The sequence below is a fragment of the Clarias gariepinus genome, chromosome 11, assembly GCF_024256425.1.
Source record: "Clarias gariepinus isolate MV-2021 ecotype Netherlands chromosome 11, CGAR_prim_01v2, whole genome shotgun sequence".
Classification (NCBI taxonomy): Eukaryota; Metazoa; Chordata; class Actinopteri; order Siluriformes; family Clariidae; genus Clarias; species Clarias gariepinus.
The window spans coordinates 21,300,099-21,317,423 of NC_071110.1; the positions used below are offsets into that span (position 1 = coordinate 21,300,099).

The following is a 17,325-nucleotide window of genomic DNA, read 5'->3' on the forward strand; positions in this document are numbered from 1 at the left end:
GTGCTTAAGATATAATATATTCCCAATAATAACATTTTTACAGTGTTAAAAATGCTAATAAAATAATCTTTATAATAATAATACTAAATATTTGCAGACTTGTCTAAGACATAATTTTTATGATAAGTGATAATCAGGTCAACGATGTGGATGTCTTTAGTTGGTACTCGGAGTTCGATCCATCTTACGGCGTCGACGGAAAAATCCACACTGCATGTAAGAAGAAATGAAGTGTTAACCAATGAAGGTAACGTTCAGGGATAAATGAAGGACCATTCAAGGATGTAGCAAGAAAAACTAAAGTTTACCTTAAAAAGAATTATGATAATGACGATTAAAAGGAGAAACCCTCCAATGGCGCTGCCTACAATAAGTGGAGTTGACTTTACAACTGTCAACTTAATGAGTGAGACCACCTGAAGTTAAAAAGTTAAAAAACAACATGATTTTATATATATATATATATATATATATATATATATATATATATATATATATATATATATATATATATATTAGTGCATCTGGAAAGTATTCACAGCGCATCAAATTTTGTTATATCAGAGGCTTATTCTAAAAATGGATTAAATTAATTTTTTTCCTCAGAATTTTACACTCAACACCCCATAATGCCAACATGAAATAAGTTTACTTGAGACTACAGGCCTATATGCTAAAGAGGCCAGACAGAAGCCACTCCTTAGTAAAAGGCACATGGCAACCTACCTGGAGTTTGCCAAAAGGCACCTGAAGGACTCTCAGACCAAGAGAAACCAAACTCTCAAGTCTGATGAGACTCTCTGGCCACTCTACCATATTGGCCTGATTGGTGGATTGCTGCAGAGATGGTTGTGGAACGTTCTCCTCTCTCCACAGAGGACCTCCAAAGCTCTGACAAAGTGACCATCGGGTTCTTAGTCAATTCCCCGACTAAGGCCCTTTTCCCCTGATCGCTCAGTTTAGATGGCCGGCCAGCTCTAGATAGAGTCATGGTGGTTTCGAAATTCTTCCACTTATGAATGATGTAGGCCACTATGCTCATTGGGACCTTCAAAGCAGCAAAAATTTCTGTTACCTTCCCCAGATTTGTGTCTCAAGACAATCCTGTCTCGGAGGTCTACAGACAATTCCTTTGACTTCATGCTTGGTTTGTGTTCAGACATGAACTGTCAACTGTGGGACCTTATATAGACAGGTGTGTGCCTTTCCAAATCATGTCCAATCAACTGAATTTACCACAAGTGGACTCCAATTAAGCTGCAGAAACATCTCAAGGATGATCAGGGGAAACAGGATGCGCCCAAGCTCAATTTTGAGCTTCATGGCAAAGGCTGTGAATACTTATGTACATGTGCTTTCTCAAATTTTTTATTTTAAAAAAAATTGCAAAAATCTCAATCTCAACTTTTTTCATGTTGTTATTAGGGGGTGTTGTGTGTAGAATTCTAAGGGAAAAAATTTATTTAATCCATTTTGGAATAAGGCTGTGACATAACAAAATGTGGAAAAAGTGATGTGCTGTGAATACTTTCCAGATGCAGTGTACAGTCATGTGAAAAAATTAGGACGCTCTTTGAAAGCCTGGGTATTTTGTAGCATTTCTAAATATATGGATATTTAATCTAAATGTTAACAACATTGAGAGATTTAAGTAATTTAATTAAACAATTAAAACTAAAGAAAAGACTTTTCAAGATCTTAAAATGAAAAACAAAACATTATAGCAGCTTATGAGTCTGGTAAGGGATTTAAAAAGATATCAAAAGATTTTAAAATCAGTCATTCCACTGTCTGGAAAAATGTCTACAAGTGAAGGGCTTTTAAAACGACTGCCAACATGGCCAGGTCTGGTTATCCCAGCAAGTTCACATCAAGAGCAGACTGTAAGAGCAGACTAAAGAAGCATTTGGATGATTCAGAAGAGCACTGGGAGAATGTCATATGGTCAGATGAAACTGAAAAAAAACTTTTTGGTATATACTCAACTTGTCATGTTTGGGGGAGAAAGAATGCTGAGTTGCATCCAGGGAACACCATACCTACTGTAAAGCATGGGGCTGGAAACATCATGTTTTGGGGTTGTTTTTTTGCAAAGGGACAGTACGACTGATCTGTGTAAAGAAAATAATGAATAGGGCCATGTATTGTGAGATTTTGAGTGAAAACCTCCTTTCATCAGCAAGGGTATTGAAGATGAAACGTGGCTGGGTCTTTCAGCATGACAATGATCCCAAACACACCGCCCGGGCAATAAAGAAGTGGCTTCGTAAAAAGCATTTCAAGGTCCTGGAGGGACCTAGCCAGTCTCCAGATCTCAACCCTATAGAAAATCTTTGGAGGTTGCTGTGTTGCCCAGCAACAGCCCCAAAACATCAAAGGGGATCTGCATGAAGGAATGGGCCAAAATACTAGCAACAGTGTGTGAAAACCTTGTAAAGACTTACAGAAAATGTTTGATCTCTGTCATTGCCAACAATGGCTATCTAACAAAGTATTGAGATGAAATTTTGTTATTGACCAAATACTTATTTTCCACCATAATTTGCAAAAAAAACCTTTAAAAATCCTACAATGTAATTTTTTTCCCCTTATTTTGTCTCTCATAGTTGATGTATACCTATGATTAAAATTACAGGCCTCTCTCATCTTTTTAAATGGGAGAACTTGCACAATTGGTGGCTGACTAAATACTTTTTTGCCCCACTGTATTTTAGCCAAAGGGCTACATGAGCTATTAAGGGGTAGGGTGTCCTAACTTTTTCCTCAGTTAGAATATGCATTTTGTAGAATAAAATTTACAGAATAAAAAAATAAAAGTTTTTTCTTCAGGTTGAATTGTTTAATTATATTACTTCAATATTCATATATTAAACATATATTACTTAAATATTCATATATTAAACAATGTTACAAAATACCCAGATTTTCATAGAGTGTCCAAATTTTTTCACATGACTGTATATACTGTATATTTAGGAATCTATGGATCTATTTAAAGGTTAAATTTCACCCACTTGGTATGTCTTCATAATGTTTTTTCCATGATAGATGCTCTCATCATATGTAATTTCTGCCGTGGCAATGATCTTTTCAGATCCCTTTTATTTAAAGGACAAGGAACAAGTTTATATTTGGTCGTGACTTCTACTAATATGCATAGAAAATCTTTTAAAATGAATATATGACAAGCATTCTTGTTAAACCAGGACATGTGATGAAATCTTTCTTGAATGAAGGCGTAAAAAACAGTTGACATTTGCCGCCTTGAAACATGTATGGTGTAGACATTTTAAAGAAAGTCGTAAAACTGTGAATGGTGATCATGAACATTCATTAAGTGGAATGCTCTCAGGAAAACAGCCTCTTTTGAGTACCAAAGATGTTCAGGCCCGTAAACCAGTCCCTGGGAGGCCAGCATTTCTGACTTTCAGTTTTTTAGATGATGATGTAAAGCAGGGAGTCCAATCATGGCTCTAGTATAATGAGGAAATTTATTACCTTGATGGTATTCAAGCAATAGTGAAAGCATTACAGTAGCAGGGGATTATGTAGTAAATAAAGGTGTGTGGTGTTATTTTACACAATCAAAAGTCCTGGTTTGACGTGAATGCACCTTGTACATTAATATGTATTGACATACAATCAACATTCTGTTTTCATTAAAATACAGATATCTCTAGTATTACCCTGCATATTTCTGAACCAACTTTGCCTCTAGCAATCAGTAAAATTAACCACTTCCAAAAAATATTATGAATAAACTAGTAGTTTTTTCAGTTTACCTCAATGTCATGGATATGTGTTTGGACTGTAATGTTAACCTCCTGCAAATCTGTCAACTCTGTACACACAATCTGGGAGATGCTCTACAGAGAAAAACAACATGAGCATATTGCACAAGACAACATTATATATTACTAATAAACTGTCTAGTATAACATGCTGACTTTATCTTTTATTTGATAAGCAGTTCCTTACCTTACTTTTTGCATCTGAAGGCCATGAGCAGTTCTACCCAAAGAAAAACAGCAATGTTAGAATGTAACGAAATACATTAAGAGACGTTTGTTCAGGTAGCTTCATCTTTATTTACGTTTACTGCATTTAGCATTCATCTGGAAGTGCTTAGCTTCAGTTTAAAAACTAATTCTCATGTTATTGCAAATTGCATCAAATTAAGCCTCTCATGGCTGAACGTACCTTTGGTTCAACATTCTCGATGATCATGTCAGTTTTATGTGCATCCTTTTCAATTGTTATTGTCAAATTTATTTTGGCACCATATTTGTTTTCACCACGCAGCTGCACATGTAAAACAGACAAGCACAAGAGAGTTTTGAATGTTAAAGGCTATGAACCATCAACATACAGCAGAAATGAACGCTCAAAGGAGCGACAGGTGAAGATTTAGAATATTTACCTTGAAAGTAAAATGTAGTTTTTGTTTTTTGCTTTTATCCCCCTCTGTAATATTCAGACTTTTTGGCTCGGCTGTGCTGTTTAATTTAAAAAAAAGGTTCTCTTTAAACAACATAATACATAGTTTGTAAAAAATATTTTTTTTTTAATTTGGAAATTTCCTTACGCAGCAAGCTGGACATTAAGGGCTTTCTTCACTGTGAAAGTATATGTCTTAAAATCAAGTTGCTCACTGCCATTATTTCCACTAAAAATAAATACAAATTAATAAAATATTTTACTACAACATACCACAGAGATTTAAAATCTTTCTTTATTAAGATACAAATTAATATGCCAACCCAGATAAGAGAGCAGTAATTAAAGCTGTGCTGTTTGTGTTTCTGTTCATAGGCTGCCAAACGATAGTAACGCTGGTCTACGGCAGCAAAATAAAAAAATAAAAAATTAAATTAGTGACAGTTTTATAAAAAATTAAAATCTTATAAAAATAATTTAAAAAATTGGATTGTATTGACAAATCATGCTTATACCTCTGCATTCTTTCTGAATATGGGATGCAAAAGTTTACACACTATTTGATGTTTGTCATTTTTATTTTCACATGTTCCGTGCTCAGATTTCTGTGAAATAAAACATTATAAAATATCTAAACTTCAAAACCCATCTGAAATTAGGCACCTCTTAACTTCAACATTCAAGCCAACACAAGTTTAAGGATAATTGCGATTTACCTTGAAAGATAGTACTTCAGGATATATCAGGGTCAGAGTGGTAATATAGGAACTGTCCCCAGAGTTCTTAAGATTACCATCAAACGTTATCTCTGGAGTTTCTCCAATTATTATAGAATCTTTGCTATAATGATGGAAAAAGTTAATGTTAAAAAAGTATGAAAAAAGTATAAAAAAATAAACCAAGATAAGTCTCCAGGATTGCAAACACTGACATAATGACAGCTTCACCTGAGTTTAAAGGAATTCAGTGAAATGGCAGCCATACAGTTTTGACTGCAGTCCTTTTCAAATTGAATCTGAGGCATAAAAAAGTAAAAATTAGGTGCTGTGTATCTCTTTACACCTTCTTGAAATCATAAGTTTATTTAAGGCTAATGCTTGTTTTTTTAAAGCAAATACCAATAGACATAGGATACAACTGAACAGGTGGGGGTTAACTAGTAGTTAACGTTAGTAGTGTGGTGGTGCTGTAGCTCAGTAGGCCAATGCCTTAACCAATAAGCCTTTCTTCAAGCTACCAATGCTTAAAATTCATCTGTCTATCTATCCAATATATATGATATACAATTGACACCTTATACGTTACCATTTTGATTTTTACTTTTTTCCCACTATTTTAGAGTAAGTCAAAACAAAAATTTAATTCTTTTGTTAAGATGAATTATAACCTTCAAAGTAACCCAACTATCTGCAGAGTATGTACATTTTATAGTAATGCAAATGTACAAAGTAAAAAAAAAAAAAAACACATACAGGTTCAATAATTCTAAAAAATTTACCATTCATGTTCCATATTTAATTCACAGTATTTTAAATGTACCTCTTCTATGGCCTCTTTTGGATTATATACATCAAGAACCCGTATAGGTATTCCAGTGGATGGGGTTAATGTAAAATTGACCCTAATCTTGATTGGTGAGAAACAGTCAGAACAGCCCTGAAAACAGATACAAAAAAACAACAACACTTTATTAAAAGAAAATTACTAAATCAAATCTTTTAGCATTTTAACATGGGAACTAATGTTCAGGAGGTTCACATTAACTTACCACGTATTCCACAGCTATCTCTTGAATGCAGGTTATGGAGTCTGTCATGGTAAACCTCCTTCTCCCTTCATGAGGGTTGACATAAACCAGCCGCTTTTGCTCTTTACCCCAGTCCAAATCAATCTGGTACTCAATTGGTAGTTCACCAGCTGAAGGAAGGAAGTGTGGAAGAAAGAAAAATGATTGAAAATGAACATCAATAAAATAATAAAAGACAAGTTAAGCTGACACATTTAGGTTTGGGTATAACAACTTACACTTAATGTCTCCTTTTGGTGAATTGAAGCAGATATTGAGCTTTGCCGCAAATTTGCTTGATCCATCATTGTTCTGCTTATCAATGGTAATTTGTTTAATTTCTTTACTTAAAGCTTTAATTGTGATTTTTGGTTTAATTATGATAACAGGAATTGTCCTAGAAGAAAAAAAATATCATCAACTCTTTTCTTACTGTGTATCCCCTACATAATAAATGCAAATAAGCTAATTCATGCTAAATTAAAAAAATTCGTGATTTATCACTCCAAGAAATACTACAATGACCAAGAAGTGCAAAACAAAATAACAAAACCAAAAACAAAATACATTCAAAAACAGAATAACAAAACTGAAAAAACTAAATACATTTAAAAAAGAAAATAACAAAATTAAAAACAAACTAACTAAACCGAAAACAAAGTAACAAATGTAAAAACAAAATAACAATGTTTTTCAAAAATCAAGTTAAAAGCTTTTTAAAAAAATGGAGGCTGTTATAACATTAAAGGGGGGCAAATCACCAAGCACATATGGGCGTCATGCTCAGGTATGCACATACATAATGTAGCACATTAAATAGGAAAAAAGTATAGGCCAGAACCAAAATTGGTGTGGAATACCTGAATTGGACAGAATTACGAATACAGTTCAGATTATTCCTGGGCAGCATGCAACAGTTGCTGAAATTCAGGTTAGTTTGTATAGTGCTTTTAAGAATTGTCATTGTTGCAAAGCAGCTTTATACAATCAAAAGAAAATCATGGAAATTTGTATGCAATGTGAAAAGTGTGTATGGATCAAAATGATCAAATTGCCTCTGATAAGCAAGCCGAGCGTGACGGTGGGAAGGAAACGGGATCCTGAGATGGCAATAGGAATAAAGTTTGAGATGAACCAGGCTCAATAGGGAACCCATCCTCACTTGGGTGATAACGGATAGAAGGGATTGAAATGCAGTGATACTTTGTGTTAGGCGGCTGAAAGTTCAATAATACAGTTTATGTCTTTTAGTTAAAATGGAGTCCAGTTCATAATTGGAGGCTCATGTAGACTTTAGGAGACTCCAGTCCTGAACTTTTAAGCGACTGCAGTCACAAGTCCTCAGAGAACAGCTGTCTGCATCAGCCCTAGCCCGGGACTGTCTTCGTGAAAAAGTGCAACCGTACCCAGTCACCACACGCATGAAATCATGGCTCTGTGTCATGATCTTTTGCTTGGTCATATGACTGTGTCATCATATGTCATCTTGTTTTTCTAATTTAACAGGTTGTTAACTGGTTAAAGTTAGCAATAACCTTCTGGAAATTTTTCCCTAAATAATTCATGTGGCTCAGAATGACATTACCCAACATATGCCACAAAATAGCACAAATATTTTGGTATCCCTTAAATTGTTACTTATAACCATGTCTTATACATAAACCACATTAATCTGCATTGTAGTTTAAGGAATAACCAACATCAAATAGCATTTAGATAATGTCATGAAGTAGGACATACTGTCATATACGAAATGTGTGATACTAGATTGTAATACCATGAGTTTTTGTTTTCATTTCTGCACTGCAATTTTCTTTACTCACTGAAAGAAATTTATGGCTCCTTTACTACCAACACAGATTAGTGGTTGCTTGTCTTCTTTTGTAGAAGGCATGACACTCACTGCCTGCCCAAAGTATTCAAGTTTACATCCAACGTCCGAGGGTGTGATTCTCTTTGAGGAAAAAAAACAAGACAAAAACAGGCCTTTAAAAAGCAATAGAGTGCTTGCTTACTCTATAAATATGCTGGCAGACCTTGGCATGACAACCGGTTGTCAACAGACAAAATTACTTAAAGATCACCTGTCCCCTGTATGCATGTATAACATAATATTAAAAGAAATATACCTATCCCTGTAAAGTAACAGATTCAAGATTTAGAACAAAACCAACATCCACTAAGCTATCAAAACAAGTTTGAGACAAAGTTATAGAGAAGTATAGATTAATGTTTCCATAGGGTGACATTGTGGCTTATTACTGCCACCTTGGACCACCAGAGTTCCTGTCTTGGGTCTGTGCACATGGAGTTTGCATGTTCTCCCTGTGCTTGGTGGAGTACTTTGAGGTGTTCTGGTTTCCTCCCACAGTTGCCCCATAGTGTATGAATAAGCATGTGTATGTGTGTGCCCTGTGATGGATTGGCACCCAGTCCAGGGTGTCTCCTGGGATAGACTCTAGGCCTCCCCACGACCCTGTATACAGGGTAAGGAGGTATTAAGAATGAGTGAGTGAGGGAGTGAGAGAGGTTATACATATAAAAATATCCCAAATTTTCCACATTATCATTAAATTAATTTTTTATACAGTGGAAACTTGGATTGCGAGTAACTTGGTCTGAGACCAAGTTTCTGTTTTGCCAGATGAGCAAATTTTTGTATGTATGTATGTATGTGTGTGTGTGTGTGTGTGAAAGTCGTCCAACACAGTAGCCCCCTCCCTCCTCTCAAATAAGACAGGAGGAAGGGAGTGTAAAACGAGAGGAGGGAGGGAGTTGTTCTCAGGGGTAGCTCAGTGGTTAAGGCATTGGACTACGGTTCGGAAGATCCCAAGTTCAAAACCCACAACCACCAAGTTGCCACTGTTGGGCCCTTGAGCAAGGCCCTTAACCCTCAACTGCTCAGATGTATAATAAGATAAAAATGTAAGTCGCTCTGGATAAGAGCGTCTGCCAAATGCCTAAATGTAAATGTTCTACACAGTATCACCTCTCGACTTATTCATTTTATATAATCATTTTTGGGTTGTGGAACAAATAATTAGAGTTTCCAATTTCTTATGAGGGAATTCACTTTGATATACTAGTGTTTTGATAAACAAGGGCGCTTCCAGAATAAATTATACTCGCAATCCGAAGTTTGACTGTAAATGTAAAATATGAGTAACTCTGAAGGAGGTAAAAAGATTTACAGCTCAGATAAAAGAAGCTGTTCACAGATTAAGTCACAAGCCATTAGAAATCTTATTTGGGGTAGACAAAAGCCTGAGCAATCATAAGAAAACAGGTTCTCTGTTTTTTTTGTGTTTGACCAAAAATACAAAAATAAAATAAACAAAATAAAACTGTCCTTGACATAAAACTGTAAATGTAAAAACACCATTTTATTATAACATATGATAGATGTAGCATTAGTGTGTAGGAATATTTTTATGAGATTTACCTTTCAGCTGCACAACAACCCTAAGCATACTGCCAAAGATACACTTACTGTAAGTGGTTGAGAACCAAGAATTTGAATGGCTTGAAATGGTCAAAACCCATTACTGTAGTTTAATTTTTATTTAAAAAAAATTCTATTGAAAAATTGTCTCCATCTAATTTTGCAGAGGGTACGCAAAGATATAAAGATCTAAGATGAAAAACTGATCAAAGACTCTTAGTTGCAAAAGTGACAACTGTAATTGGAAGTAAAATTGGTTTCTACAAAGTATTGGCCTAGAATTACAAATAATTATGCAACCCACAAAATATTTTTTTAAACACCTTGTAAATCATAAAAAAGCCCAACATTTCCATTTTTTAGGTTGTAAAAGTACCAAATGTGGAAATTATGTAAAACATGATATAGCCTACCTGTGAAAATGTATTCTTTATTCCATCCTTAAATCCGTTATATATGTAGACACTCCCTGCATTATATTCTTCAAGAGGCGCTCCCACTGCCACGTCACTGAATCCATTCCCATCAATGTCTCCAATATCTGCTACGGCAGAACCAAACCTCGCATAGCTGTATGCTTCAAGTCCACGCAATTCAGTGGCTTCTTTCTCAAATTTCCCCTGCATAAAAAATCCATTAAATAGTTAAATTTAAGTAAAATGTAAAATAAATACATATTTAGAAAGAAAGATGTAATTAGTATATATACAGTACTTCATTCAGTTTGTAAATCAGCACTTTGCCCTCTTCCCCTTTCACATGGAAAAGCGGTGCTCCAACCAGAAGATAATCTGTTTCCTTATCATTATTAATGTCCAAGGCACAGAGAACTGATCCAAAATAAGAGCCTACCTGTAGAACCAAGACGTATGATGTATGTCAATAATTGTTAAAGATCACCTGCAACACTTTCTGCTTAAAAAGACATAAAAATATTTCTTTTTATAGAGAAAGAATTTCAAAGTATTTCAATGCTTTCATTCTTTACAAGTATTTCTTCAAACCTGATCTCCTTGTAGCAAATCCTGATTGATCCCATTAAAAATAAATACTGCACCAGTCAAGTTATATCTCGGAGCACCGGATATATACAATGTTTTTGAGTCTCTATTTGCGGATGCCACACTGTAACCTGCAATTAGCAAAAAGCTTTAGGATTTACTTGTTATTTTTATTAAACATTTATGCTTTCTGTTGGTCATACCTAAATAAGAATATCTGGGTTCTTCCTTGGTTGCATTAAAAAATGTGACAGGCTCTTCGTTATTTTGTTTCAGAATGATTCCTCCACTCCAGTCATAGGCTCCCACAGCACCGAAAAGAATTGAATCCTACAGGTAGAGATAGACGGTGTGTAACTGTCAATTTTGCATAAGCAAAAACTTTACTTCGTTATAACTTATATAAAAAAAAAAAATCAGAAACCACTTTAAAAACTCCCCCTATAGTTGATGAAAAATATCTGGCACTTACATCATGGGTAATGTGAGAGCTAAAACCAGCCTCTGCAAGCTGAAGTTCAAATCCTGCTCCCTTCTGTAGGCCTGAAAAAACAACCAATCAAATAGACCCCAAAACTTATCATTAAAGGTAAAAGCAAAAGGCACTACATTTTGTTAAAGATCAATTAAAAAACAACAAGTAAAAATTTGGAAAGTAACACTATTTTAATTAAATATATCACAATTCATGTTTATAATTCCATAGTAACAAGCAAGTTTTAACAAACGCCTGCTGCAAAAAGGACAACTCATCAACTCTTACACACATTGTTAATCAAAATCTTTAGCTAGCCTGACATACTATATAAGATTCCTTTAATTACATTTCAGGTCATTATACTGCTACAGTATACAAACTTTTTGACATATAAATTGGACAAGTTGACTTAATACAGGTTTGACTGGCATGCTCTTAAAGAGGTCCTATTATGCTTTTTCAAATATTTTCTTACTTGCTGGGTCATGTAGCTGTATGTGAACATAAACTATCTGCACTATCTGTGACGCTGACAGTGCACGATAAATGGAGTTTTTGTCTATTAAAAAAGAATCGGCTCACAGTCGCCTAAACGAGTCATTAGCAGTCGAGTCCATATCATGTTCTAAAGTTTCCTCTCATACCACTGTGAACAACTAAACACATCATGCCTTTATATTACCATCTAATGTTGTAGAAAGTGCAAAATATGTTTCACCCTTTCTTTTGAAGTTAGTAATACACAAAATGCAGCTTGTTGTGTTACAGAGAAACCACAAAATGCAAAGCCTCCTGCCCTTAATACTCTCCCACAACAGAAGACCTTTGGCCAATTACTACATTCTGAGACTGTTAACACTTATTTATTTATTAGCCCAAATTATGTGAAATGTCCACTACTAAAATTATAACATTTTAGAAGAAGCCCATTAATATGAATCAGTAAAATCAGCAGCCTGCTTTAAAAACAAATCAGCAATGGTAAAATCAGCAATGTTAGGCAATGTGTTAACACACATTTAAATGGATTTTGAAATAACCTACCTTCAATACCAATTATGTTTTTTTCTAAAGAAGAAAGAATTTCTTCTAAGGCTGCATAATTGGAAACATTGAAGTATCTGTCTTTGCTGCCAGCTATTGTTATCATTTGTTCTTCTGCCTTTGGTTTACCCAGTACATCTGGCCCCACCTGAAAGTAAACCATCACTTTATTAATGCTATAATCTTAATGAATCCTTTGTATGCATATCTTTATACAATAAAATATAAATACGCATTTCCATTTACACATAGTTAAGTCTGGCTGTATGAATACCCAATGTACCCAACACAAACCACTAACTTTTTAAATATTATCAGACATCTTTAAAACATTTTTAAATTTTTCAAATGTACTGTATATGTAAATGAAGTATTTTTTACATATGGACAAATAATTGCAGATGAATTGCAGCACATTTTGTTCTGTTCATGTACACTTACCCCTATAGAATAGCGAGTAATACCCTGCATCTCTTTCATGTTCAAAACATCTGAAAGAGTTCTATTATCTCCTGTCATTTCTCCATCAGACAATAGAATAATCATCTTTTTGGCCTTCTCATTTGATCCTTGTTCAGGAACAAAAACCTCTGTTCTGTAAGTAGCACAGGAGACAGAAGCTAATGAAGACTTTGCAGTAAGATTTGCCTGATAGACTGTTTGCTATCAATGCACTTGGTAAGAAACACATAATAAGAAAGTTTGGGTTTGAGCACTTACAGAACATGGTAGAGGGCTGAAGCAGTCTTGGTGATTTCATATAACTGTGTTATGTTCTTCACCTTAAGCAGCGCTCTGGAACTGTCATTATTTTCTTTCAGAGAGAGTTCTGTCCTTATATTTCTCCCAAACTGCACTATTGCAAAGTTGCACTGGGGGTACATGGAAGAGGGTAGTGATTAGTATTGACTTTATTACTAATAATGATTGTTTTTCTAAATTAGTAACTTATCTTTAGAACTTAACGCTCAGACTCTTTGTACACTGTAGCAAAAATCTTTTGAATATCTTCCTCATGGTTTCTAGTTTTATTCATGTTTATGTTAGCAAAAAGCATCCTATATCTTGGTATATTTATTTCGCTGAACAGTTGTTTAGTAATTAAAATTTTTAAGAACGGTGCCTAAGAATTTTGTACAGTAGTGTATAACCTTTTTTGCTAGGTAAAAACACAGATACAATGTTTCAAAAAAAGAAACAGAAATCTCTTAACCAGTTTTTAAAATACTCTAGTATGTATAGTATCTTAACAACTGTTACACTGTTTGATACAGATATCATATCATGAATTTTTCATGCTGTTAGTTCCTCACTTACACTGAAACATGTTTCCCAAACATTTTGCGTTACATTATAAATGAAGTCTTTGGCTATTATAAAATCCTCCTTATTAATGCTTCCAGAACCATCAAGCACAAAAGCGATCTCCGTCCCCGCATCTTAAAAAAAACAAAAAACAAAACATGAAATGATTTCACAAATATTACCTCTATTATGAGAATCCAAACTGTAGTTTAAGGAAGTGATCAGATGTAAGTACCTCAGACAGCACATGCATCAGTCACCTGATGTACCATGTCCATTTTTTTTCATGTGTGACAAACTTAAAATTACCTTCATCGTCGTCATCTGTATCAGTGTTAGGATCCTCTTCTAGAGCTCTTCTCTTCCTCCAGGAGTCTAATAGTCATTTACAGTATTAAAAAAATGTTACCTATAAAATGTACTTAGTATGATTTTTTTTTACTTTTCCTAAGATGCTTTACCTTGATGAGGACTGTCCTGATATTTATTGTTGTTGTTGTTGTTGTTGTTGGTAGTGGTAGCTTTATTTTTGAGTATCTGTGAAACTAAAACAGTGCATTGTGAGGAAAGGCCCTACTGATGACAAAATGTCTTTATTTATTATCTAGTCCAGACACGTACCCAGCTCCTCAGGATAGATATTACTCTTGACTTGCCTGTCCAATATCCATGTACAGTTTCCATTAAAATACTCAGTTGATGAGTTCCTTGTCCGGACTTGGTTACAAACCTAGGTTTTGGGATAATCATCAGATGCATCATGCATGAGAATCTAACATAAGTCTGTTTTTTATTTTTAACAGCAATTTAATAACAAACATTTATTTGGCAACTTTGCTAATATACAATGTTTAATTTACATATTACATTAATTTACATATATATATATATAATTTTATATTTTGCATTTGCAAAGAAAATGCCGCCGACCCCTAAAGGTTTCATAATCTTTAAATAGTCAATTGTTTTTAAGTATGTCTTTTTTTGTTAAAATTTATTTCCATAAATAAATAGCCACGTATCATCTTCTATCAATCCGAGTTTTTGTTTTGATCTAACCTTATTATTACTGTCATATACTGTATACATTAATAAAAAAAATTTATGGTTGTATAGGATTCAATACTATAGAAAATATGTCATAGACAATAGCAAATTTATTTAAATAATAAAGTGGGCACGCAGATAATTTGAATTAAAACAACAAAAGGATGGTTGCTGGGGAAGTTTCTTTCGCTTGGTTTCATTAAAACCATTTGTATTATCTACTGGAAACTGGGGCGGATGTGCCATGAAATGTTTGTGGTCAGACCTATGACTAAGACATCATGAGAGACTGCAGGTGGCCTGATGAGCTGGGAAAGAACTTCTGCCTGAGAATTTCAAATAAGACGTTTTTTTTTTCTCGTTAGTTTATTTTTTCTATTAGCCCTAAGTGTTTGCCACTGTATAAGCTACAGTTTTGTGCATAGTCTACACAACATTTATTTATCAGGCCCTGGATCAGCAGCAGTTTTGAATAGTCAATTCATGAGGGAACGTCTCGCTGTCTAAAAGAGAAGTCGACATGTCTGACGCTTTTCATAGGGGAAACTGTGGTTTGACACAGAACTATACTCTCATGAGAAGCAGACAAACATACAATTTAGGTTTTAAAATAAATTTAAAGCATTATCATGGAAAAAGTATTTAAATTGTTATTGAAAATATGAGAAAATATACCAGAAGCTGCTCTTTATTTCCATTGAAACTGGATGCCACAGATGCAATTGGACTTAGCCCTTTTCCTCCACCTGTAATTAATTTATTAGTATACTTCTATCTGACATTATACTGCAGTGTGAAAAGGTAAACTTAACCTTATAATAATTGCCATTAAAAGAAACTAAGTTTTTAAAAACATTAGTAAAAAAATTAAATAAAATACCAGAAACGTTTTTAGAACATCCTTGGTTTGTGCATGTGTAAGCATCTCCAGAGGCAGGAGAAGGAACAAAAACTCTAAATAAAAAACACAAATCTATTTAATTACATGCAATTCAATACTTTTAAATAATTAGAGCCTTTTTAAAAGTTAGTAGAAGATACCAACCCATCACTTGATTTAATAATGGTTTGACCAAACAATGGGTCTTCAGTACTAAAATTTTTCACTGGTGTTGTATATATGTTGAATCCCACTGCTGTATATATCCCTGTCAAAGTATATTCACTAATTATTAAATGTATAATGTTTAGTACAAATTACAAACATAAGTAAGTAGCTCTTTGAAAGTTGTTTTGTTTTTATCAAGAAACAAGTATCCATTTTTATCAAATAGAATTTCTATACTTCTTACTCAATTATATAAGATGCCCATATAGTAAAAAAAAACATATAGACATACCTGTTATAAACAGTACAGCTGCATGCATCTTGCTGAGACAGTTGGGTAACTCGTATGCCCCAACTGTCTCTTACATTGTCTGCACATGTACAATTTCCTGTGTTGTCTTCCTGCCCTTTGTATGAACATTTCTACTCATTCTACAAGCTGCTGCCTCTAAAAAAAGTGAAAGAACTTGATTTATATGATAATTGAGCTCTAAGCCGAAAGATTCTCACTTTTAGCACCTGAGAAAATCTTTCCACATCCTTGTCTTAAAACAAAAGGTATTAATTTTTAAACTTGTCATGTTTCCCAGAAAGGAAAAAAGAGGCAGGAATATTTTCTTTGAAAACTGGATCGTACACTTTAAGACAAGCCTAGACATTTATAGACAAGTCATGCACACATTCTGCTTTAAACAAAGTTCATGTTTTAATGATTCTTCCATGCCATGCTTTGTCCTTAAATCCATCAGTTTAACATTAAACGTCTGATCAAAAAAAAAAAAGCAATGACAAATCACATGCCGTGTGAGAGTTTCCAGGAATGGTGTTTGCTGGCAGATAGTTTGCCACACATGGTGTGTATATGAATCTATATATGAAATTGTAACCTGATCCTTAAAACTGACCAATAATGCACCTGAACAACTTGTTTGTAATTGTTTCAAATACTTTGCCCTTACTTGCATCGTCTTCAATGGCTTTCTGTAGCTGCTCACTTCAGATTTAAATGATAATGCTTGTCTGCAAACTAAGACAATGGATCTGTGCAATGTTCCTGTCAAGACTCAACTTGTCTGGCCCTGCTATTAAACAAGGTTTAAAGAAAAAATTTTTCGTCTCTTCGTTGGAAAGCAGATGGTAAAAAGTAAATCCCTTGGCTTTCTTTAAACTAAGACGGACTTCCTCCCAAAAAAAAGTTAATTTAGTTTTTATTTACCGTTGACTTTATTATTTTTTTTGCTTATTCTGTGCAGACATCCCCAAACAGGGTTTTAGCCATTTTATACTATGGCCTATTGTCCTAGCATGAGAATATGTTTTAAATCAGTCACCAATTCTGTGAGTTGCTCTGGATAAGAGCATTTGATATAAATGCTGTAAATATGAAGCATCATAAAGAAAAACATACAACGTATTTGCCCTGTAGCTTGAAGGGCTGATTTTATAGACACCTAATCAACATCTAGTGAATCATATTTGTTGTTTCAACAATGCTGTGGTGTAAACATAATTAACCTAGAAAGAAATCTAGAACAAAATAATCAAATTACATTTTACAAATGGCAGATTTATCAAGCAACATCAGCCAAAATCATTCACACAACCACCCAGTCACATGGGGGAGCTGGTTATAACTGCTGTCACCTCATTACTTAGGGTGTTACCTAAAAACAGAGCTTGAATTAAAAGATTAAATCAGGAAGAAGCTATGTTTTTCTTTTTTTAAGCAATGTTATT

At 34.2% G+C, this 17,325-nt stretch overlaps 1 protein-coding gene across 1 annotated transcript; it reads right to left on the reverse strand.

The window, feature by feature from the left end:
- itgae.2 (integrin, alpha E, tandem duplicate 2) lies at positions 1–16,013 on the reverse strand. The gene is made up of 32 exons (XM_053507134.1): positions 15,881–16,013; positions 15,586–15,688; positions 15,421–15,494; positions 15,216–15,286; positions 14,115–14,223; positions 13,955–14,038; positions 13,803–13,868; positions 13,506–13,627; positions 12,909–13,060; positions 12,630–12,783; positions 12,189–12,336; positions 11,139–11,209; positions 10,870–10,996; positions 10,670–10,797; positions 10,380–10,517; positions 10,079–10,285; positions 8,047–8,177; positions 6,463–6,620; positions 6,206–6,354; positions 5,977–6,093; positions 5,385–5,452; positions 5,154–5,277; positions 4,953–5,042; positions 4,761–4,837; positions 4,586–4,666; positions 4,421–4,496; positions 4,201–4,302; positions 3,979–4,011; positions 3,783–3,866; positions 3,015–3,098; positions 309–416; positions 1–210 (listed from the first exon to the last, which is right to left on the reverse strand). The coding sequence occupies exons 1-32, from the start codon at positions 15,906–15,908 to the stop codon at positions 157–159; spliced, it is 3,318 nt and encodes a 1,105-aa protein (XP_053363109.1). The 5' UTR covers positions 15,909–16,013; the 3' UTR covers positions 1–156.
- Between the last annotated feature and the right edge of the window lie 1,312 nt (positions 16,014–17,325).

Bases quoted from the DNA above. Each gene is read 5' to 3' on its own strand.
- itgae.2 (XM_053507134.1), bottom strand. From the start codon at position 15,908: ATGCATGCAGCTGTACTGTTTATAACAG. The intron at 13,628-13,802 runs GTAATTTTAAGT...GTTTTTTTTAAG, and splicing joins TACAGATGACGACGATGAAG to ATGCGGGGACGGAGATCGCT. The intron at 5,453-5,976 runs GTACATTTAAAA...TTTATGCCTCAG, and splicing joins CAAAAGAGGCCATAGAAGAG to ATTCAATTTGAAAAGGACTG.